Genomic DNA, 26292 nt, shown 5'->3' with positions numbered 1-26292 from the left:
GGATTTTGGGACACGCCGGCCCTTTAAGAAGGGAAGAGTCAGCGCGTGCTCCCTCTAGTGGCGGCAGCCGCACATCGTAAATGATGGCCGTGGAGGGAGGTGAGAGATGCAGTTACCTGACGACGCCCAGAGCCTGCAGAGCGTCCGGATCGGGTGAGTGGAGCTCGGGAAGAGCATGAGGGAATGGGGGGTACAGGAACCAGAGCAGAGGCCGTGGAAGCAGCGGGGAACGGCGCTGCAGCAATGACACTCAGTACACATATACAGTACCAGAACAAAGCTTAGTGCACAAATACAGCACCAGAACCAAGCTCAGTACATAAATACAGCACCAGAACAAAGCTCAGTACATAAATACAGCACCAGAACAAGCTCATTACATAATTCTATGCCTATATGGAGAGCACCAAAAAAGCAAAGCCAATCAAGTCAGTCTCCCAAATAAAAAATTAAATAATAGATAAATAAATAAGTATATTTGTCAATGTATGATATATAATATCTAAAGGGGAAAAGGCAGGACTTGCAAGCCCATCATAAGCATGGTGGTAGCGGTGAAGATACCCTCTTAATGAATAATAACCTAAAAAACACACAGAAAATTAATTTTAAAAAAAATGAAAATTTTATTGAAACAAATATACAAAAAATGACAGAAGACACATTAAAAGTTAGCGATTACCACAGTGTAAGAAGATACCAGACAGTGATGTGTGCAGATATAAAGCACAGGATGTGTGAAAACTGATAATATGTCAATATTAGAAGGGCAAGGTTTTCTCAGGCTTCAGAAAGGTTCCTGTTGAACCGAAACATTGCTGTGTTGAGGTGAATAAATCCACCCTGCTTTCATCTACCTTGAAGTCCTGGTGCCGTTACTGTGTTCTATGTTTTTCTCTATTTTACATTGGGGAATTGATTCATCCCCTGGTGACGAGCACATGGCCTGATTTTCTGGAAATATTGGAGTGCTGTGTTCATCTATGTCTGGACTATATATATATATATATATATATATATATATACAGTCATGTCAAATTATTATGACCACCACTAATATCCAGAGTAACCGCCATGTGCAGCACAGACAGCAGCTAGACGGGCCGGAAGTGACTCAATAAGGTGCTGGTAGGTTGTCTCAGGTGCCTGGAGCCGTGCTGACTGCAGTAGATCCCACATTTGCTGGAGGGTGTTTCGGGGAGGATCCATAGAACAAACAAGACGATTGAGGTGGTCCCACAAATCGATTGGGTTCAAGTTAGGCAAATTAGAGGGCCAGGGAAGTACTTGGAAGTTTTGGTCATGCTCTTCCAACCAGTCAAACATTTCTAGCCATGTGACATGTCGCATTATCTTGCTGGAAGTTTCCATCTGCCCCAGGGAAGACAAACAGCATGTATGAGTGGATGTGATCTGCATCGATGGATTCATACCTAAATTGGTTCAGAGTTCCTTCCACATGGGTGAGTGGGCCCAGAAAATGCCATGAAAAATCACCCAGACCATAACTCTGCCTCCAGCTTGTGTTCTTCCAGCAATGGTAGCAGTGTGTTCTTTGATGTTTCACGCCTGACACCCCAATGTCCATCCGTTCGATGAAGCATAACTCATCGGAGATGGCAACCCTTTGCCAATCATCGGTGGTCCAATTCCGATACTGGTGTGCAAATTGAATCATTTTTTTTCCCATGCACCTTTGTTAGCATAGGAGCAGTGACCATCCGTCTGCTTTGGAGCCCCATACGCAGTAGTGTTCACATCTGGTAGCCCCCTGGTTGATTTTTACAAGGAGCTGCTCTACTATAGCGTGTCGTTCGGCCCTAGCGCACCTTCGTAGCCGTCGTTCACCTCTCAAATCAATGGCACGTGGTGCTCCGGAGTTTCCACGTTGGTTACTTCCAATGTTGCCATTTGTCCACTCACTATACACTTTTACCACAGCAGCACGTGAACAGCTCACAAACTGCGCTGTTGTTTGAGAAATACGGCAACTCTGATAAATCGGCCCTTCTACTCATGGCAATAACGGGTGATATGTGTTCAGACAGCCTATCGCACACGTTATATACCCACCAAGCCAGCCCACGACACATCACTTCCTTCATGGGCTATCCGCTGCTGACGTCGAAAGTAGGAAGTGGTCATAATAATGTGACTCCAGAATCAAGTTTAGTATACAAATACACCACAAGATCCAAACACAGTACATAAATACAGCATCAGAACCAAGCTCCGTGCATAAATACAGCATATAGCTCAGTACAGAGATCGATTGAAAAGACTTGTTAACGCCTGCAATATTAGATTGAACAATGGGAAACTACAGCTCCCAGTATGACCTGAACAATGTTAAGGATATGCTCGGAGTTGCTGTTTCACATACTAGATTAGTACCACACATCATTACTGCAGACACTCCGCGTACAAGTTAAAGATACTCACCTGTTCCCATTCCTAGGGTACGATCCAGTGATGCAGACCTGGCCTACTCTGACAGTACCTTGCTCCTTCCGACTAATGCAGACAGTGCAATTTCATCATTGTGCCACCTGCATCAAGGAAAAGGCGCCGAATGGTGGGGCAGGAAACTGATGGCTCTCTTACCTTCGCCAGTGGCAGTTAGGCTGTTCAATTGTATGTGTGTCCCAAGGAAGTGGGTACAATTAAGCACAGTGGGGAACAAGTCAGGATCCCCTTCTCCCTGGTTCCGCAAACTGGCTGTTCTTTTAACGACCGCTTTGGGAGATCCGACCAGATCCCACCCTGCTTCTTACATGTCTTAGAGGCATATCACAATGTCAGAAAGATGAGACTTGCACTGATCACTAGAATAGAAAGAATGCGGAGCTCTTCAGAATGCTTTGCCCCTTCTGCTCCCTTCGTCCTCTCTCAGTTTCACTCAAAAGAGACGCTAAAGGACCAGTTTTGTCTATGGGTCCTACCGATCACTAAAGTTTAATTTGACTGCTGGTGACTGAGTATGAGGAGCTTGTTAACAAAAGTAGGTAAAAAATTAAGGCTAGAAATAAAACGATGATACCCATGTAGTACAGAGTTACCATAAAAATCCACCTTAGACTATGTGTAAAATGTTTCTAGCTGTTCCCTGATTATCACCTCCATTCTTCCACCACACAGGAGAGATCTGAAAAGCTGTGGTATTAATGAGCAAATCACTGATTGTCTGTTTGTTGTAGCCAAGTGTTATTGTAGTAAGTTTTTCCTGACATACTTGACTTTATCCCAGTTGTGTGCCATATTATTTGTTTTTTGTGCACTTTACATGATGTGGAAAATTGTATTATGCCATATTTCGGTATAATTTTATATATGTAATTGCATAAACTTACTATCTTTTGTTCTGTTTAACAGGCCTATTTTTTTTTTTTAATGTTGCAGGGTTGGCGAGCCCAGTCACAGGCTTCTGAAACACGGCCTCAGGAGTAAGTACTTCAAGTTCTGCTTAATCTGTGTGCAAACCTTGTAACTAGTGTTTAATTTCCCTGCAACGCCACCATAGGGGAAATTAAAGGGGTTTTACGGAAGTTTGATATTGAAGGCTTATCTTCAGAATAGGCATCAATATCAGATCCGTGGAAGGCCGATCCTGACACACCCACCGATCAGCTGACTGAAGTAGTCAAATCTCCAGTCAGTGCCATGCCCCGGTCATTGTTTACCAGGCACTGGAAGAGAGTCTATAGAATAAAGTTCTTGCAGCTCTAATGAATGAAGGAACATCATATGACAAGACCATAGACTGCGGTTTTACTACAGCAGGTTATACAAATACAGCAGAGAATGCTCTGTTCGCTCTAGAGTCAAGGCTTTCATTTTTAATGCATTTTTTTTACATTTACTAAAGCTGAAAGCTTTGCTGATGTTAGCGGTCAGCATTGACTTTAATAGTAAAACAAAAGACAAACCACAAAACAGAACATTGTTCTAATGTAGCTGCGTATGGAAGCTTAGCACGTTATGCCATTCTGCCCATCAGATACAAAAACCTGATGAAACAGAGGCTGGCCGATGCCATATGAAGCCATTCGCCATCGGAAAAATAACAATAGAGTTGTTAACGGAAATGTTTTTCTACGTTTGTCTGTCAAAACAGCAGAACAGATATTACTATGTGAATAGAGCCTAGACTGCACGGCCAAAGTCGGGCGACTTACATATACATGCATTTACTTCATTTTGGCTTCTTGAGGTCAATGAAGCCTCTAAGCTGACTTTTAAGACACATTGAATACGGATACAGAGAGAAGATCTCGTATTTCGAGAGCACTCATTGAATAGTATCTGAAACACAGACAGACTTGTTGTTTTTGTGTCTGTGCATTCTATTATTTCTCAGAATCCCAGCTTATACTGGTGTGCAGGTACAGTGCCATACAGTACTGTAAAGCAGAAGCATGTCATTGATCTCTTGCAGATTTTCTGAGAAAACTCTGCACTGAAAATCAGCAAAAATTACAATACAATGCATGTGGATGGGGTTTTAAAAGCCCCATTCACATCTAACGGAAAAAATCAGCGTGGAATTAAAGGAATGCTGCATATTTTCCTATTCGCAGCATGTCAATTCTATTGCACATTTGTGGCAGATTGTAACCACGAATTTCACAAATTGCAATACGGTATGGTGAAATCTGTGGCAGATCAGCAATATAATCCGCAACAAAATCTGCATGTAATAAATACATGTAATTTGCCTCAAAATCAGCGGAGGAACTAACTACGACGTCTGAACTCAACCTTAGGGTTATAGTTAGGATAAATCTTCTACTTATCGTTTCTGTGTAAAGGCATAAGCAGGTATATTATTTTCTGTTACAGAGTACCTTCTCTTGACCTTGGAAAGCTTGGAGATTCGGATGATGAGGTAAAGAAACTATATAATATGTGAGCACACATGGATGCACAGAGAGACGTGCACCTCCTATTCTCATTTTGGGGAACACATATGCTGTTGGAAAAGAAATCCACAAGAATATGGAGAATGGCATAAGTCTTTTCTGATATAATTTAGGCCAGCAATAGACATTTATACAATCCAGTTGATACAACCAATGGGAATGAAATAAAAGTTCAGAATCTGTAACCTTAGTTTAAAAATTTTGGGACACACTGGAACATTATTCACTTCTGCTGATTGATATTGTTGGGTTGAAGGTCGTACCAGCAACATAATAATTGTCTCCTATGTGAGTAATTCAATTGTTCACATAATAGAGATTAACGGTAAAAGTGGAAAAATTATTCAGACGTGAACAAAATATTCTACATGTAAGTATTTGAATAGATCATGAACAAGATGGCCTATAGGTAGAAAAATGTTCCCATTATGTAAGAAAACCTATATAAAATGCTAAATGTCCTGTGTAATAGAAAAATAGTTCACCCATCTAAGCATATAAAGGTTTTATATAGTTTACACGCAGTTTTACAGCAAATTGCCACAGTTTTGCAATACATTTTTAGCCGCACAGCCTGTACAGTGAAAGCACATGGTTTTAATGGTAACCCTCAAGGATTAATCTGAGACTTTCACTACATAACACACACGACCAGCAGCAGCCATACACTGAGAAGAAAGTGGGAGAGAAGCTGTGACAGGATTTACCTTCCTTGTATCCATGGTTCTTCTAGTGAGAGACTCTTTAGATTACCCAGCAGCCTCCTCTTCCTCTAGTAGAATATAATACAGAGGAGAATGACCTTACCTTGCTGCTAATATAACAATATCCAGCATGAAGTAAGATAGTGGTAGAGTTGTTCCCTGTATAAATTCTGCATATTCACAGTCTCCGCGCTACCTGTGGACTCACCCAGTTTAGAAGCAGGAAATCTCACACGAGATTTAAATCTCTAATGCTCACTGCTGTATGTGGAGATTGGCATTCAGCTGCAGCCATCTCAGCGCTCAGCTTTTTTTATAAATTAGAAAGGGATTTTTTTAATTTTCCGAATTATATATATTTAAGAGAGATATTATATTTTGGTATCTTGTTCATTTATGAGATTTTCTAAGAAGTGATAGGTTCTCTTTAACCCCCTAAAGTACATGTGAGGGCTTTTTTTTTTCGGGACGAGCTGTGTTTTTTTAATGAAACCATTTAATGTACCAATATAATTGTATATATTATTGAGCAAATAATTATTTTTTCGTGGGGTGTAAGCGCTAAACATTAAATTTATGGCAACATTTTTTAAATGACATTAACTTTATTCTGCGGTGTAATACGATTACGATGATACCAAATTTATATAGTATTTTTTATACTATATTTGTTTTACTACTTTTAGAAAATAAAAACTATTTGTTAAAAAAAATTGTTTTGTGGTGCCATTTTCCAAGACCCATAACTTTTTAATTTTTCCGTCGATGTGAGTGTTTGATTCTTATTGGGTACATATGACGGCGATTGAAATAAGATTTTTTTTTCCTATGGCGTCCACCCTGCAGGTGAAATTACAGGATCTTTTAGTAGTTCAGACTTTTATGGACACAGAGGTGCCAATTCTGTTTATTTTTTATTTTTATTTTTTTTAGATTCCTAAAAACTTCTTTTTTTTTTTAGCCCTTCTAGGGGACTTTAATATGTGATCGCAGGATCGCTCATGCAATATACTGCAATACTTATGTATTGCAGTGTATTGCTTTTTTCTGTGCTCTCCTCTGGCAGGGCACATAGTAGGCAGAGTTGGAGGCCTTCACTAGGTCTCAAACTGCCATGGCCCTCTGTCTAACCTCTCAGGTGCTGCAGTCGCTATTAACCATGGCATTTGAGGGGTTAACTGTCCGGGATCAGAATTATCTCCAATCTCGACTTTTGCAGGCAGGTGTCGATTATATAAAAGAGCCGGCACCTGCCACGTATGGTGCAATCTCAACTCCTGAGCCCGCACCATATTATTATAACGCACATCCTCCGCATATTAAAGCCATTTTAAGGCTACTTTCGCATGTAGCATAAATGTTTTGGATTACACTACAGTGGCAGCAAAATGGATGAGATTTGTGCTTTTTTACATCTACAGTATGTACATTTATGTTTTGTGGATTAGTTGTGGATTGGATGAAGATTTTTTTCCATTGAGTTCAATGGGATCTGCAGCATAATTTGGAACGTGTGGATGTACCCTGAGGCCCCATGCACACGACCGTGCCCGCAATCACGGCCCGCAATTGTGGGCACGGCCGGCCGCCGACTGACAGCCGCATTTTCGGCCCGTGCTCCCATACAAAGTATGGGAGCACGGCCCGCAAAATGCAAAAGAACGGACATGTTCCATAATTCCCGGAACATTTCCACGGCACGGACACCCTTCCGTAGTGCTACGGAAAGGTGTCAGTATTCAATGAAAGTGAATGGCTCCGTTTTTGCGGACCGCAGTTGCGGTCCGCAAAAACGGAGGTTTTTTACGGTCGTGTGCATGGGGCCTGAGGCTGAGGTTTTTATTGCTCACTACAAAAAAGAGCTATGAAATCGCTGTCCATACGAATGAATTGAGTAGATTAAAAATATCTTTCAAATTGCTCCAGTCAAGCGAATCACTAGTGAATTATTTTTTTAATTGCTACTTGATGGAATTTTTAGAGCAATTTTAAAAACGAGTAGTTTCTTTTTTCCTCCTTAGAGTCACCAAAAAAAAATCGCTTGAAAATCTCTATTAAAAAAAGTCTTACTACAAAAAGTCTAGGTGTAGTCCTATCGGAAAGATGGTGCCATGCAGCGGCTATTAGCAAAATATGGATTGCTTTTTTACAGCTGCCTGTATTCTGTCAATGCAAATCTTTATCACGTCTGCCTGTGCCTAGATGCATTGCACTGAGAATATACGGGCATTATAAACTGAACGCTGCAGACTATTATCATACTCCTTGCACTTGTGAAGAGATTGATATTAATGTTATATTAGAGAATTACTATTCAGGCTATTTTCTAATGTAAAAGTTTAATTAACTCCAAAGCTGGAGCTTTACTTTTAATGTCAGCATATGTACTTTTGCTCATTTATTTCAGGACACTTACGTACCTTTAAGTAAAGGGTACCCAAGATTTGGCCCTCCAGATTCATCCTCAACTGTTAGTTGGGGGACACCTCTGCACACTCCATATGCACAACATGATCAGAAAGACCAGGTATTTGAGAAATATATTTATTCTATTATTTGTAATATATTATATGTTTCAATATCTTCTGTCATAGCTTATTTCTGTTTTTATTTTTAGTATTTGGTGTATGAGGTATTTAGTATTTACTATGTGCAGCAACAAAATATTTATTATTTATTATATATCTTAACTTTGCATTACCCTTTACTGTCAATAGGTGGAGCAGTACAACTAGTATAATCGAATGTTTTAATCTATTACTTTATTCTACTTACAAAAATGTGAAAAAAGGACCAAATAATGTAAAATTTACCAAAAGGGATTGGACAGATGCTGTTTTATCACGCTACATTAGCAGACAGATATAGGGAATACAATAACTGTCACTTTGAGTGGGGATTTTTTTACACAGTTTTTTCTTTGTGTGTGAATCCAGAGCTTTTCTATAAAAGAAAATTAAATTTTTAAAAACAATTCACATTTCATTGATTCAGTTATACAGTTAGAGCTAAGCTATTGGGTCACATGTCTGACAGAGGGGTGGAGCTAAACCACTTTCTGTTTCCAAGGACAACCAGTAGAAGTTGGAAAAAAGCTGTTTATGAATGAAAATAAGAAAATTAAATAACAAAATTGGTATAAAAACTGTAAAGCAAAGTATTTGAAAGGATATTCAACTTTTTATTTCGATTTAAACTGTGAAACCCTGTTGAAAGTGGAATTATCCTTATAGGGGTTTCCTTAGGGTAGGCCATCAAAGTTAGATTGGTGGGGATTTGAGTCCTGGGACCCTCACCGATCATCAGTATAAAGTAAATTGGGCTGAGCTGCAATACCAGAAAACAGCCGTACGTACGGACAAGCCTCTGGGCCTGGATAAACATATTGCGACTGCTGCAACCCATTTATGCTGATGACTGGCGGGGGTTCTGGGGGTTCTAAGGATAGGCCATGAAGGTTTTTATCCCTGTTTTTAAGGATATTGACTGTGTTAAAGTTAGCACTTCATTTTTAAATATAATTATTGTTCTTTTTCGGGTAGAAAACGAACATATTAACTGTGAAGAACAGTGGACTTAGTGTCAGTCATTAAAACTTCTAGCATTATATCACATCATCAATGTACCAGTGTATTTGATCTCAGTTTATGCAGCGAGCTACTATGAACTGAGAAGCATGTCATTATGATAACTCCCTATGGGCAAACTCAGATTTCAGGCTTCCATGCGTCACTATGGTTACTTCCACTTCAGCATTGTATTTTTTAACTGACTATGTGAACATATAAATGAAATTGCTTTTTATAATACAAATTTTACTTACCTTTACTGCTATTAAACCTGGCTGACGCTAGGAGTATGTTAAAGTCAGGCAGGGCGATATCAGTGATGTCATGTTCTTACACTACCTACTGACTGTCTGGAAGCTTAGTAGCATCACATTTGCAACCACTTTAAAGGATAGCAGTTCCATAATGTAATCTTATTTTTGGAATCACTCCCTTAAAGAGTGTGCCCACTCAGGACAACCCTTCATTCGATACCCTCCACTGTTTTATATTAATGTACCGCATTGACAGAACATATGTGACTGTAGCAGCCTGTATTCTGGGTACACATCTGCATGGCAAACACTGAAATTTAATTCCTCAAATCCCTGCATTTTATTATCCAAGTACTTCTGCCGCTAAAAGGAGCAAATACTATATGAAGCAAAGTATAGTTGTTCATGTTTGAAAAAATTCTTTATTCCACCTTCCAACTTTTTTTCTGTCCCTTTTAATTTATGGATTTTTAGCATACCCAATTCAGTCACTTGTAAGGTAAGGTTATTGATTTAAAAAACATTCCTGATCTATTAATTACCGTAAAAAAAACATTTCAGATTTGTTAGGAGCTTATAATTTAATGCTCTAAGGGTGTAGTCACACATTGGGGTTATACCATGTTTTTTTTCTGCAAATGTCACAAATTTGCATCAGTGTTCCACAATTTCTGAGAAAGAAAATATTTATTTATATATCTATCTAATTCACACAATTATGTGTTCGGTGCGTGAGATACGGGACCGTATGTCGCCTGCTTTTCCTGGATCCAACATAGTTCAGAAAGCCGGGCTCCTAGCATCATAGGTGTGCTGCCTCTTCTTCCTATTTTGTCTACATTTGGAGATTTACAAGTTGGATCCCTGGAGGCTTGCACCCTGATACCCTAGAGGTTTGTGTTCTGCTGTGCTGCTTATACTCTTTTTTGATTACCAAGAACTGGACGCCCCTCAAAACTTGATGAAAAGACAAGACGAAAATGGGTCCAGGAGGCTACCAAGAGGCCTACAGCAACATTAAAGGAGCTACAGGACTTTCTGACAGGTATTGGTTGTGTAGTGCATGTGACAACAATCTCCCGTATTCTTCATATGTCTGGGCTGTGTGGTAGGGTGGCAAGACGGAAGCCTTATCTAACAAAGAAAAACATCCAAGCCCGGCTATGTTTTGCAAAGACCTACATCAAGGCTGCCAAAGTCACGTGGGAAAACGTGTTGTGGGCTGATGGGACCAAGGTTTAACTTTTTGGCCATAATTCCAAAAGGTATGTTTGGCGCAAAGCCAACACTGCACATCACTAAAAGAACACCATACCCTCAGTGAAGCATGGTGGAGGCAGCATTATGCTTCGGGGCTGTTTTTTTGCAGCTGGAACTGGGGCTTTAGTCAAGGTGAAGGGAATTATGAACAGTTCCAAATAACAGTCAATATTGGCACAATACCTGCAGACCTCTGCTAAAAAGCTGAAGATGAAGAGGAATTTCACCTTTAAGCACGACAACGACCCAAAGCATACCACCAAATCAACAAAACAATGGCTTCACCAGAAGAAGATCAACGTTTTGGAATGGCCCAGCCAGAGCCCAGACCTGAATCCCATTGAAAATCTGTGGGGTGACCTGAAGAGGGCTGTACACAGGAGATGTCCTCGCAATCTAACAGATTTGGAGTGCTTTTGCAAGGAAGAGTGGGCAATAATTGCCAAGTCAAGATGTGCCATGCAAGATGTGCCATGCTGATAGACTTCTACCCAAAAAGACTGAATGCTGTCATAAAGTCAAAAGGTAATTCAACATAGTATTAGTTTAGGGGTGTGCATATTTATGCAACCACATTATTTTTGTTCTTTATTTTTATTTTGCCACCCTAAAATATTTCAGTTTGGTTTTCAATACAATTGTACAGATTATAGACATTAAAGGTGGAAAATGTTCTGGAATTATTCATCTTGGACTGATTTTTTTGACATGACAAATACCTGAAATTTTAACACCTCAAACTTCGATTAGTCTGTCCATAACACTTTTTTCCAATCTTCCTCTGTCCAATGTTTGTGTTCTTTTGCCCATATTAATCTTTTCCTTTTATTAGCCAGTCTCAGATATGGCTTTTTCTTTGCCACTCTGCCCTGAAGGCCAGCATCCCAGAGTTGCCTCTTCACTGTAGACGTTGACACTGGGGTTTTGCGGGTACTATTTAATGAAGCTGCCAGTTGAGGACCTGTGAGGCGTCTATTTCTCAAACTAGAGACTCTAATGTACTTGTCTTGTTGCTCAGTTGTGCAGCGGGGCCTCCCACTTCTCTTTCTACTCTGGTAAGAGCCTGTTTGTGCTGTCCTCTGAAGGGAGTAGTACACACCATTGTAGGAAATCTGTAGTTTCTTGGCAATTTTTCGCATGGAATAGCCTTCATTTCTAAGAACAAGAATAGACTGTCGAGTTTCACCTGAAAGCTCTCTTTTTCTAGCCATTTGGAGAGTTTAATCGAACCCACAAATGTAATGCTCCAGATACTCAACTAGCTCAAAGGAAGGTCAGTTTTATAGCTCCTCTAAACAGCAAAACTGTTTACAGCGGTGCTAACATAATTGCACAAGGGATTTCAAGTGTTTTCTAATCATCCATTAGCCTTCTAACACAGTTAGCAAACACAATGTACCATTAGAACACTGTAGTGATGGTTGCTGGAAATGGGCCTCTATATACCTATGTAGATATTCCATTAAAAAACAGACGTTTGCAGCTAGAATAGTCATTTAGCACATTAACAATGTATAGAGTGTATTTCTTATTAATTTAATGTTAGCTTCATTGAAAAAAACTGTGCTTTTCTTTCAAAAATAAGGAAATTTCTAAGTGACCCTAAACTTTTGAACGGTATATATATATTCCCACTGCGACGTGGGAATATACTCTAATTCTCCTATTTTCACCAGCTTTCTCTGAAACAGCTAAAAATTGTTCCTGAGGATTTACCTTCAGCATCAGACAGATTCCGCTTGAAGTATCAGCAGTATGAAGAGGATATGAAGAATAGCTACAGGCAATATACGATGAGAGAAAGGAATAAACAGCATTCTGCAAGACAGGATAATAAACTAGAGGTGATAATAAATGAATATCTAAGTGTTAACTCACTAAGTATCTTTATCTTGATAAATTAATCTTAATGTATGTTAATGATATGTATAGCTGCGTTTTTCAGGAACTCTGCTGTCCCCATTCAGCTTAAGCAAATATTGGCAGGAAATATCCTTTCTGTGGATGACTTTGTGGGGAAAGGCAAATGTGTTTTTGCATGAAGTATCTTGTTACATATATATATGGATTGATGGACCATGCTTTGTAGTAAAACGTATTTATTGTGAGTTTTAAATGTTTTATCATTTGTAAGTGCATAACCAGCACTTCTCTAATGTATATATCATGTTTGAATTGTATCCTCATATTAGCTAGAAAGACCCAATAATAAACCTAGATAGATGCATAGAATGCAAACTAGCCTGCTCTTTGCCAACCTGTGCCTGCAACTCTGTAGGCAGAATTCTGCCTATTGATTTCTGCTGATGGATTCGGAAAGGCACTAGCAAGGAATTTAATTCTGGCTCAGCCAATACATATTTTTTTGTATACTAAAAGTTATAACATTTTCCAATATAATTTCTATATGAATTTTTCACGATCTTCCAGATGTACTGTAAGGCTGGGTTCACACACCCTATTTACGGACGTAATTCGGGCGTTTTAACCTAGAAACATCTGCCCATTCATTTGAATGGACTTTACGATGTTCTGTGCCGACGGTCATTTTTTTAACGTTCTGTCAAAAGACGGCGCGTAAAAAAAACGCGCATGTCACTTCTTGAGACGTAATTGGAGCCGTTTTCCATTGACACAATGGAAAAACAGCTCCAATTACGTCCGTAATGGACGCAGCAAAAACGCCTGCACATGCCATTACGTCTGAAATTCCGGAGCTGTTTTCTCCTGAAAACAGCTCTGTAATTTCAACCGTAATGGACGCTGCCGTGTGAACATACCCTAACTGTAATCAGTCTTACACCTGTCCATCACACGACCAGCACAGATTATTATCATGTGCTGCTGTTTGGTGCCTTCATGTGGCACAATATCCTCGCCTAGAGGCAATACGCCATGAGCGGCCTGGTGTAGTACGCCCATGTTCTTGAGTCTGCTTGATTTCTGGTTAAAGGATATGTCCACTCTTTTTTTTTTTTTTTTTTTAAACATTACATTTTTATTTTAGCGAAAGTACATTTTCCATGAAAATGTACAGATACAATTGATACAATTGAGTAACGATTAATTCACAAGCAAAAGTTAGGCAAGCCTATACAGTATCAGCTTCATTGACATAAAAAAGGAAAAACATTGCATGTGGTGCAAGCAGTATCGTACATTTTAGATGGATTGGAACAAAAACAAAAGAGAACAAGAAAACAGAAATCTATAAACCCTGGTAATGTGAGATAAACCTGAGATGTCAGTTCCACTGACTTATAGAATTTTTAACATCTATAGGAGATGCTGGTGTGAGATTTATGCTATCAGATCTTGTGAGAAATGGTAGATTGGTTATATTTACTCTTAAGCCACACATCCCATCTTTTCTGAAACACGGCAGATTTTTGGACTCATCATCTTATAGTGTATGTATATATATGTATGTATATATATATATATATATATATATATATATCTATCTCAAACTCTTTCTTTGCCAAGAATGTATCTCATACTTCCTCTTAGGAAAGGACTTTAGTGGCCAAAGATATATCTGATGCGTCCTTGCTCAGCCTTTAAAACAGGACCAAGATTGCGGCTTTAGCAGCGATGTAGGCTAAACTTGAGCGGGCTGAATTGGGAGCTGCATAGATTTGCATTTTCCTGTGTGGAGGATTAAAGGGGAAGCCAGAAGGGGACATGCTGACAGCATGCAGTGAGAGGAGGGTCTGTGATAAGCCTCCTATCCCTGTAAGGCTTTAGATGACCCTAAAGGGGCAAGGCAAACTTTTGTTGTTATTGTTCCCCCTTATCAAATCCCAGTGCATGTGAGAAAAGCAATGGGAAGCTGAGCAGTTGCTCATCTATTCACCTGTCTGTCACTAATTAGACCATTTTTTGACTCCACAATTGGAATGTTTTCCAGCGTCTAGATTATGGCGCAAAGTCATTCGCAAAAAGCACTCGCACCGCACACACAAACAAACATCAATTATATTCAGACATTTTACGCTGACCTCTCTGTACCCGATCTTTAGTGCAAAATCCTCTGACTGCCTCTCTAGTGATACCCGTAACACGCAAAAGTCATAATAATAGCAGTCATTATCAATAATACAGATCTCTGTCAGTCAGAAATGGTAAAAAAACAAAATCGAAATTCTGCACAGATAACTGTTGTCATCTTGCGCATTTCGGTTTTCTAGTTTTTTCCCCGGTTTAAACTACCTGCATCCTCAGGATGCAGACACATTTGAATCCTCTACTATTTAATGTGTAACACCGGACGCTAACGGCTCAGCGCAGACAGTAACTGCCTCGCGCCTGTCTGCGCTGAGCCGTGAGCGGCTCAGCACACATATTTTCAGAGTCCGCTGGACTTCCGCCATATACCGGGGTTTCAAGCATCCTATTGGTCCATGGTGTATGCACTGCCCACCCTATATATTTCTTGTTTAGTCTCAATGCCCGTGCACCACAGCAAGCGGACAGTGCCCGCCACAATTGTATATACGCGGATGATGGGGGTTATATACAGGGTTGATGGGGTAATATACAGGGATGATGGGGGCCCCTGTATATTACCACTATCATCCCTGTATATAGCAGACATCATTCCTGTATTTAACCCACATCTTTCCTGTATATAACTCCCATCATCCCTGTATATTACCCGATCAACCCTGTATACAAGTATTATGGGAGTTATATACAGGAATGATGGGGGTTATATACAGGGATGATAGCTGTCTTGTATATACAGGGATGATGGGGGTTGCATACAGAGATGATGGCTGACTGGTATATACAGGTATATAACCCTGTATATAAACTCCATCATCTGTGTATATACCATTGGCGTAAAAAAGAAGTAAATGGGATGGGCATTGAGGACACAGTGGATCAATAGGATGCCTGAAACACCAGTATATGGCAAAAGTCCAGTGGAATCGGAAAATATGCGCTGAGCTGCACAGTCCAGAGGAGCAGAGGGATCTCCTCCACTCGGCATTCGATCAGGCTTAAGTGAGTATGTATTTTTTTTAGGTACTATTGGGGCGTTATACTGCGTGGGAGCATGCTGCGTGGGGACAGCTATAGGGACATTGTACTGTGTGGGGGCAGCTATGGGGGGGCATTATACTGTGTGGGGGCAGTGTCAGGGGGTATATTATACAGTAGTATAGAGCAGACTTAGGGGATCTATAATAATTCAATGGCGTTGCATGCAAATAGGGTGTGTGGCATGCAAAAACATGTGTGGCCTAAAAATTGTTTATTAATCTTAATCAAGGGTACATGTTCGATTAATCGTGATTTTGATATAGGTCATAATCGCCCAGCCCTACCTTGATCTATTATTTTTACATTGTCTCTGAGTGTAAGCCTCTGCTTGGATTGCGTTTTAGGCGCAAATGTAAGATTTAATGCAATTTTTATTTACATTTTTTTTAGATTTAATGTATTTTGTTGTAAAAAAAAAAAAAAGTATTCAGCATGGTGTACATTTTTTGCGGTGGCCGACGGTATTGGATAGTGCAGCAGGCTGCACTTTCCCATACAAAAAAACTAAAAAGGTATACCGAAGTATATCAGCTTGGTAAATGCCAAAAGAAAACAGAAAATGTAGTGCATATGTGGTAGAAGTAGTACAGCAAGCACAGAAAACAGGTAGAATTGGTTGCAAGTCACAAAAAAGGACAAATGGCGCACCTTTACAAAACCATAGCCGCAGGGGATTTTGGCAGGTTTCCGAAAAGCGGGTAGGGAGAGCCAACCAGTGGGGCACAGTGGCTACCTGATGTTTTAAAACTGTTCTACAGTATTAAGTATAAAGAGAAATTGTTCTATAAACAGGAGCGGAGTGCCAGTGGTTCTTAGCCTTGTTTCATGACTCTTTCACAATGTTTTATCAATGCTAGGCTATCATTACTAAGAGTTATACCATGAATTATTGGTGTGTGTTGCACTGACCCTCATACTTAGGTTCAATGATAATGTACAATACTTATTTGGTTATACCCAAAGCCATTGTAACTGACATAATCTTCATTGTGAATGAATCCAAAACTATGGTGCAAAGCGACTTATAGTAAAACAGCCCTGTTGAAATCACTGAATCAAAGGAGCGCAGCATCACCACCTTTTCTGTAAAGTGGTCCGTGTATTAAGAAATTAGAGGGAAAATAGGGGCAATATCTACTGCCAGCTTCAGAATCATGAAAAAGTCATAGCTCATTCACTTGATACATGCAGACGAATTTCTTTCTTCGCCCTAGTAATATAATTAAGACTGTCTACGTTTATTATTAATGAACAGTAGCAAATTACATTGCCATATCACTATTGAACATGTGGTTTATACAGATAAGTATTGATGGAAAGCTCATGTATAAACTCCTCGATAATGGTTTCTTGAAAATATGGTAAATGGAGTCAGACATTCCAGTCAATTGTGTTTTTTTTAAATCAAGGTGAAGCGTAAATTGATTTTTTTTTATGTGAGTCTAAGGTCATCAAGTTTTACATAGAATAAGGGGGCTTTTGAATAACTTTTATAGTTGTTTTTTAAATTAACAATATAATATTACAGCAAGTTTATATGTAGAGACCACACACATTGTGACTTTTTTAGTAATGGTATATAAGAGAGTATAGGCAGTAGAACATTACTGGGTATTAATGCTCCATATGTAAACTACAGTATATTGGCGCACATTTACTGTATCTTTTGAGAAACCCAAATAAGAGTTTAGAAATTTAATCAACTCCATTCCAGAAATAATTGTATTAAAATATATTTTTAAGACTCAATAATAGTTTATTCTTAGTGAAAAGGCACAATAATATATATTTGTACATGTTATAATTCTGTACATGTTTCCCCGACCCCTTCTGCTTGGGATATATATTGCCATTATTGCTTTATTATGGCTTTTTATAACAGAATTCAATTGACCGGTTAAGTGATTTGCTGTTTTGCTTTCAACAGGATAGAAGGCCTGAAGATGGAGGTTTTGCTATGATAACACCATTTGATGATAAAGTCAACCTTCAGCACTGCTACACAAGTAAACCATTCACTGCACAGCATAGCCTGAGGAAGCTGGAAGCTGTAAGTTATATAATAACAATATGTGCTGTTATAATCCCCTTTATACCACACAAACATCTGGCTTTAAACCACTGAAGCTGTGAAGGGATTGTCATGTAAGTAAATGCAATTATGGGAAAAGTGACATATATAAAAAGAAAATATGGCTACTTCTCAACATTTAACATTAACAGTTAAAATGTAACTGTCACTGGGCATGCAAAGGATGGTGTAAACCCACTTTGTTGCCAAGGGATTTGACATAGGACTAAGCCAGGGAGCGAAGCTAAGGGGACCCCAAGTATTCACCCTTTAACCACTATAGAGGGATCTGGACTTCACTGCTGGGGAACCCCAGTTCGCTACCTCCAGAGTAGTCTCCCTTGGTGATGGCCAAGTAAACAGGCGGCAGCTGTCTAGCTAGCTCAAGCTAGCTAGGAGGAAACAAATTGCTCGGGCACACTAGGAAGTGCAGGAGAAGATTGGCGGCGATGGAGAGTGCGACTAGCCCGTAGTGATGGAGGGATGCGGTTGCCAGGAGCCAGAGGACACCGTGGAGGGTTAAGTATACTATTCCATAAATCAATAGTGTAAGCATAGACCAGAATCTTTGTAATATATCTTCTTGGAGAAAAATACCTTTTTCTCCACTTATAAGACTCTCTGCACTGATGACTCACTAAGCGTCTACTTACGGTATCCGGCATTGTCTTTCATTTCCAGACCCTCCAGTAGTTGGCGTGCGTTTCTATACACCAGATCTCCCTCAAGTAGTCAAAGTGCAGTACTACATGCCGTAGCACCCTCTAGTAGTCAGCGTGTGGAACTACAAACTACAACATAACTATAACTGCAAATTATAATGCCTCCCTCGGTGTCACATGATTCAATTGAACTGCCTTTATAAGCCTCTTTCTGAGCACCATAAGGTCCCAGAGTACTATGTCCAGTACTCCAGCACTCTTGTTCAAGTAACTGGGATTGACTATTCGTGTACCTGGCCTTAGCTAATGACTCCGTTTTTGAACAATTGCTTGTGACCCTGACCTCGGCTTTGTTTGACTATTAATTTGGTTCTAGTTTTGGCACTGCATCCCCACACAGTCATTTGCCTGTCTCCAACAAGCCATGTTGAGGGGGAAGTTAGAGGGCCACAAACTGCAGATCCCTGGCAGCTAAGTCCATACCGCCTTGTGGTGGGCCCTGGTAAATACTTGGGGGTCTTTTAGACTCCGCGCCTTGATACTGCGATTGCTAACTCTAAACTGGTGAAAAGGAATCCCATACATTCAGCCAGTTTCATAACAGGGATCAGGTTACAGATGCTGTCCATAGATGTCTATAGAGGGGGGGGGGGGGGGTGCTGAGACAGAGACACCGAGATGCTGCTGCTTCTAGTAAGTATACCGTTTCTCCCCAGAGCTGGATCCACAGTTACACTGCTCAGTACTGCTGTATTATGCCTTTAATGCTGCTGCTACTCTGTATGTGTAAGGCTGGATTCACACGAGCACATTACGTCCGTAATGGAAGGAACGTATTTCGGCCGCAAGTCCCGGACTGAACACACTGCAGGGAGCCGGGCTCCTAGCATCATAGTTATGTACGATGCTAGGAGTCCCAGCCTCGCTGCCCCGTACTGTTTTCAGTACGGGACAGTAGTTCCACGGAGAGGCAGGGACTCCTAGCATCGTACATAAGTATGATGCTAGGTGCCCGGCTCCCTGCAGTGTGTTCGGTCCGGGACTTGCGGCCGAAATACATTCCGTCCATTACGGACGTAATGTGCTCGTGTGAATCCAGCCTAAGGGAGAAAGAGGAGCAGAATTTCTTCTTCTCTCTGTATACTGTGTATGGGAAGCATAGCCACTAGTCTCTGTCCCCTCTAAAGCTGAGTTCAGGGACAACTGACAATTAGATTTGGTGCTTAAAGAGGGAGACTGGTGAAAAATGCCAGATACAAGTGATATAATGGTCAGGAATAGTGTTATTCCTCATGCACACACTTGTCTGATTGTGAAAGTCACCTGAAGCTCTATCCTGAAATTAGTAGTAGTAGTAGTAGTAGTAGTAGTAGTAGTGTGCTAATAGTAACCACAAATGTTAAATATTCTGCTACCCTGGAGGTGCTGTTTATAGCAGTTTGATTTATTTTAATTGTCATTATAGGGATGTTGACTCTTTATATTGATTGGCTTTAAAATTTTAGCAGCCTAAAGTTTGTCAATTATGAATTTGTCAACTATTTATAAATTAGGCGCATCTCTGGTCGTCCGTGCACCAGAATGTGAAATTTATTCCGGCAGTGAGCTGGTGTAGATTTTGTGCCATAATTCTGGCATAAATTCTAATACGGATTTCGAGCCGAGGTGGGCCCTCACCCTTCCGCTAAACTCCACCCATTTTTTGGAAAAATGTGGGAGTGGCGCAAATGGGACTAAAGTCACATCTTTTGTGCCGTTTGCAACTTTTCCATGTCAGAACACTGGCATAGAAAAGTTCATGATTTTCCTCCTATGTTCTTATGGGATTTATATGTACAGTATCTATGGGATGTTTACTGCAAGTATAATTATACTGCTCCCAATAAACTTAATATTAAATCTGTATTCTGGATGTCAAAATTATCCTGAGCTATTCTTGGGCAGGCAGATTAAAGTAAGGCTGGATTCACACGAGCATGTTCAGTCCGTAACGGACAGAACGTATTTCGTCCGCAAGTCCCGGGCCAAACACACTGCAGGGAGCCGGGCTCCTAGCATCATAGTTATGTACGGGACTTGCGGCCGAAATACGTTCCGTCCTTTACGGAACGAACATGCTCGTGTGAATCCAGCCTAATACAGTTTTGCCTGAGTATGCGGCAGATTCTGTTGCTATTTTTCAGATGAATGGAACTGGTTTTCAGTTGCACAAATTTCTGCACCAAAATCTGCAGTGTGTGCGCCCTCCAAGACTGCCTTAAACTACAGTTTACCGTTTTTGCCACATTTATTTTGTAAAAATTACAGGAAAATATGTTCTCCTTAACTCCCCTGACCACTTCCCCTGTCCATGCTTGATTCCTCTTGTTCCTCAGTTCAAACCATCTGCTATTCCATTGCAATAAATTGTAAAAAATAAAATGTAAATCATATAAACAAAAAAAATGTATGCTACATACATTTTCCCCCAAAAAGTTTTTTTTTTAACAGCATTTGTAGAGCAGCTGAATGTCGAATCATTGCTAAATATAAATAGGGTGTGATTCAGTCAATAACATAATATTAGGGATTTGCTGACGCTTATGCTACCCCTAATATAAACTTAAAGGGGTTGTCTAGTTTTTCTTTATTTTTCTTACTTATTTGTAGGATAGGAAATCACACAGTTTTTTGATATACATGTATTTGAAATTCTGCTCACATACATTTCTTATAGTGCATGAGGCCCCTGTCACAGTAGAATGGTACTACCCACAGATTAGTCTGTAATGCATCCACAGGATAACTGAATGACCCCCCCCCCCCTCACACACTTGTTGGGGTCACATAGAGGACACATCCATGGGCTAAGGCTATATTCACACGACAGTGAAAAGAAATGTCCTTTTAAAAACTGATCAACTGTCTGTTTTTTATGGCCATTTTGCGTCAGTGTGTCTCAAATTTTTATTCCATTTCCAGTCCGTCTGTCGGTTTTTAATGGCCGTTTGACATCCGTTTTGCATCAGTTTTTCATGGTCGTTAAAAAAACTGATGAATTTCATTTGTCGGGCTTTTTTGATCCCAACCCCCTGAAAACACCCACTATTTACAGCTTCCCTGTATATGATGCCACACACCTCCCTGTATATGATGCCACACACCTCCCTGTATATTATGCCACACACCTCCCTGTATATGATGCCACACACCTGCCTCTATATGATGCCACACAGCCTCCCGGTATTATGCCACACAGCCTCTCTGTATATGATGCCACACACCTCCCTGTATATGATGCCACACACCTCCCTGTATATGATGCCAACAGCCTCCCTGTATATGATGCCACACACCTCCCTGTATATGATGCCACACAGCCTCCCTATATATGATGCCACACACCTCGCTGTATATGATGCCACACAGCCTGCCTGTATATGATGCCACACACCTCCCTGTATATGCCACACAGCCTCCCTGTATATGATGCCAACAGCCTCCCTGTATATGCCACACAGCCGCCCTGTAGATAACACACAGCCTCCCTGTATATTATGCCACACAACAATCCTGTATATGATGCCACACACCTCCCTGTATATGATGCCACACATCTCTCTGTATATGATGCCACACACCTCCCTGTATATGATTCCACACACCTCCCTGTCTATGATGCCACACACCTCCCTGTATATGATGCCACACAGCCTCCCTGTATATGATGCCTCACAGCCACCTGTAGATGAAACACAGCCCTCCTGTATATGATGCCACACAGCCCTCCTGTATTTGATGCCACACAGTCCCAATGTAGATGATGCCACACAGCCCCCCTGTATATGATGCCACACAGTCCTGATGTAGATGATGCCACACAGCCCCCCTATATATGATGCCACACAGCCCCAATATAGATGATGCCACACAGCCCGACATAAATGCCCTACATACTCACCGATGCAGCGCTGTCTTCTTCAGGTAGGGTCTTTTGTCTTCACGGGATCTGCGAAGGCGGCGCTGCATGAGTGAGTATGTCATCGAGCCGCCGATAGCCAACAAGGGAACTAGTAATTCCCTTGCCAATCTCCATGTCACAGATCCCTTTTTAACAACTGTTACATGTAATGACAGCCGTTAAAAACTGATCCATTGGCTTCTTTGGGGGCCGTCAGGCTGTTAAAAAGGCCAAAAATAGGACACATTATTCACGGGCCGTTAAAAAAACGGCCGTGTCAATACACCCATAGAACATCATAGTTCTAAAAACGCTGTCTTTAGTGGATGTTGTCATGTTAATTAGGTCAAATCAAAGGAACACACACACACACACACACACACACGAGAAACAGAGAGAAGAATAGTTAAGAGCTGCTCCTCACAGACACTGGCAGACATGATGATGAGATGTTGCTGTAGGTAGAAATACTTTATAACTTCTTCTGAATAACCTATTATTCACCTGTTATATACCTGGACAGTGTTACTTGAATGCCAGTGGTCACTTGACTGCCGCCATCTTTAGTCCATTTAGTTATATTCGGGTGTATTACTATGGACTAAGCTGTAGGCAACTACACTGGTATAAGAAAGGTATGTGAGCAGAATTTTAAATACATATATATTAGAAATCTGTATGATTTCCTCTTCTATAAATAAATTAATACAAAAAATTAAAAAGTGACTTCAAGGTGGAGCTCCACTTTACATCAGTCGTTTTTATTGTGGTTTTTGCACAAATTTCATGGTTCACAAAAAACACGTCAATAAAGTCTAAATAATTAAAATAAAATAAAAAAATTACGGCTCTTGAAATGTGTCGATGCAAAAACAAGTGATTTTATTTTAAAAGGGTTTATGTTGTTCAAACATAGGAAAATGTATAAAATCTTTACATATTTGGTATCCGCATAATCGAGCCAACCATAGAATAAAGGTAAGATGTTATTCACGCTGCATATTGAATGGCGTAAATCTATAACGCGAACTACAATCCTAGAATAGCTGTTTATTTTTAATTCCCTCTTAAAATAAAGTTAATAAAAGTTATTTAATATATTATATGCATCCAAAAATGGTGTAATTGAAAAATACAACTCGTCCGGCAAAAAACAAGCCCTTATACGGCTATGTCGACGAAATAAAAAAAAAGTTACGACACTTAGAATGCGACAGTGGAAAAACAAAAAATATTCCTTTGTCATTAAGGCCAAAAAAGGCCTGGTCGTTAAGGGGTTAAACATTTAAAAAGATGCATTTCTTTCAAGTACCTATCTGTATGTTTATATAGTAAGAATGATGGTAAGGTGGCATTTATAAAATGTGGGTGCACTATGCCCAGGGATGAGATGATCACTTTTATGGGTTGGAGAATCTCCCAAAACGCAACACATCTCAACCTGACAACAGGATCCCACTTATTTATGCTGCACGTTTATTTAAAATTATTTGTAACTTTTACAACATAATAACTCCCAGACTATGTCAGGTAAGTCTTGTAAATCAAATAAATCATTTTTTCTCATATAAAGTAAGAACTTGCCTGCTGCTTAGACGTCATAAAGGGTTTCTTCAGCGCTGGAAGGTGTAATAACAGACAACACGGCTTAGTTTTGCTTAGTGTACGTGTACTTTTATGCACAGCTAAGCAATGTGCTGTAGAAGTCCAAATGCTGAAGGGATTTAGGCCTCGTTTACACGAACGTATTATACGCGCGTGCGACGCGCGTGCTTTGCACGCATGTCGTACGCACCTATATTAGTCAATGGGGCTGTTTAGACGATGCGTGAATTGCGCTCATTGCGTGTGCGCAGAAAAAAACTCACGACATGTTCTATAATCGTGCGTTTTTCGCGCACTCACGCACCCATTGAAGTCAATGGGTGCGTGAAAACCACGCATGCCGCACGGAAGCACTTCCGTGCGAACTGCGTGATTCGCGCAAGAGCTGTCAAACTCCTGAATGTAAACAGAAAAGCACCACGTGCTTTTCTGTTTACAAACATCCAAACGGAGTGTCAAATTCGAGATGAGCGCCCCGAACTTCACCGGGTTCGGCCAAACTCGTTTTGACCGAAACCGGTAAAAAATGTTCGGGTACGCGACGTCAGGAGACAGTCACTGTCCACGGTGCTGAAAGCGTTAAACTGGTTCAGCACCATGGACAGTGACTTCCGCTCCGAAAATCCATGAACCTGTAAAAAAAAAAAGACGTTCTGACTTACCGATAACTCCGGTCCGACCTCCCGGGATGACAGTTCAGTCCAAATGACAGCTGCAGCCAATCACAGGCCAAGCACAGGCTGCAGCCAATCACAGGCTGCAGCGGTCTCATGGACTGCGGCGTCATCCTGGGAGGTGGGGCCGGATGGCAAGAGAGGGACGCGTCACCAAGGCAACGGCCGGGAGCCCGGACTGGGGGAAGCAGGAAGTTCTTGGTAAGTATGAATGTCTTTTTTTATTCACAGGTTGGTGTATATTGTGATCGGCATTCACTGTCGAGGGTGCTGAAAGAGTTACTGCCGATCAGTTAGCTCTTTCAGCACCTTGGACAGTGACGGGCCTCGACTACCTCATCTCTATGATGGCGGCTGCGTGAAAATCACGCAGCCGCGCATCATGACACACGGAGCTGTCAAATGCCTTTTGCGCGTTTAAAACGCAACAAGGCTGCGTTTACGCAGTGCATACGCCATGCATACGCGCGCAAAACGCAGCGTTTTTTGCGCGCGCAAAACGCATACGCTCGTGTAAATGAGGCCTAAGTGTGATTTTTTTACTGTGTGATTTTGAGTTTAATTGGAGATGTTGCTGACATTTCAGCTGCTTTAGGATATGCCTGGATTCTTTGCTCATGACGGGTATCTGGCAAAAGCTTCCATGGAATAGCAGAATTAAATCCCCATGTCACTTGTAAATCTCAACACTGTCTTGTGATTCTACATAACCTGATTATCAGACCTTCTTCTAATCTGAACACGGTTTTTATTTGCCTTGACATTATTGCAGGAGGACCTGGCTGCGGAAAGGAGGAAGCAATCTGTCGTAGAGCAAGTTATGATAGACCATCTTTCTAGGTATATTCTCCGTTGTTACACAACTGTTGTACACATTGTAAAATATCTCTTGTAAATATCACCAGTGCAGTTCCCTTTACATATATTACAGTACATCTTTAAGGCTGAGCTAGTGGGTATACTAGTGTCTACTAACCAGCTTCCCAAAGTACCAGTCAGGACTGGATAATAGCTTGTTAGCAATCACCATCCCCATTGTGAAGGCACTCCCCTGATCTGCAGAACTAAGAGGGTCATATTACTCACTTCTCTACATCTGTGATTCCCAAAAACATGATTCTAAGGCTCTGTTCAGACCGCCGTCATGGTATCCGTTATGACCATGACGGCAGTGCCGTATCCTTTAGCTGATGAACACCAATGGCGCCCAATGGATTCCATTGACTATATTGGGTTCTGTCGTAGTGACGTCATTTTGACTGGTAGAATAGTGCTGCATACCGTGCTATACTTCCTGTCAAATATGACGGAACTGTCGACGGAGCCTCTGACAGTAGTGGGAACTCAGCCTAAGGAGAAGGGAAAATGGAGTGGAGGACTCACTTCTGAACCCCTGACTGGCAAGATGGGGGCCATTCAGTGAAGCTATTTGTGCCCACTATTTGAGTTTTGATAAGATATTGGGCAGATACCCTATTTTAAAGAGGAGACTCTGTCCTGGTGACAGATTTCTTTGAATAACATATGTAATAATTGTAATGTTCTGCCTACAAACTTAGTACTAAATGACCATGACATGAACTAC

The 26292-nt window shown here is 40.7% G+C and overlaps 1 protein-coding gene across 4 annotated transcripts in view; it reads left to right on the top strand.

Annotated features, from left to right (window-relative positions):
- CAPS2 (calcyphosine 2) overlaps positions 1 to 26292 on the top strand; it is a 145729-nt gene that overhangs the window by 14053 nt on the left and 105384 nt on the right. For 2 of the 4 annotated variants that reach the window (XM_075856975.1, XM_075856974.1), the window contains exons 3-8: positions 3400 to 3443; positions 4840 to 4885; positions 8031 to 8150; positions 12383 to 12550; positions 17683 to 17805; positions 25480 to 25547. In XM_075856975.1, the coding sequence (XP_075713090.1) occupies positions 3400 to 3443; positions 4840 to 4885; positions 8031 to 8150; positions 12383 to 12550; positions 17683 to 17805; positions 25480 to 25547 (569 nt within the window). Of the gene's footprint in view, positions 1 to 3399; positions 3444 to 4839; positions 4886 to 8030; positions 8151 to 12382; positions 12551 to 17682; positions 17806 to 18198; positions 18345 to 25479; positions 25548 to 26292 lie in introns of those variants that run through there. The other 2 variants (XM_075856976.1, XM_075856977.1) reach the window with 2 other exon arrangements.

The sequence above is a fragment of the Rhinoderma darwinii genome, chromosome 3 (assembly GCF_050947455.1).
Source record: "Rhinoderma darwinii isolate aRhiDar2 chromosome 3, aRhiDar2.hap1, whole genome shotgun sequence".
Lineage (NCBI taxonomy): Eukaryota > Metazoa > Chordata > Amphibia > Anura > Rhinodermatidae > Rhinoderma > Rhinoderma darwinii.
The sequence above is the reverse complement of the archived record's forward strand: the minus strand, read 5'-3'. Positions and strand labels throughout refer to the sequence as shown.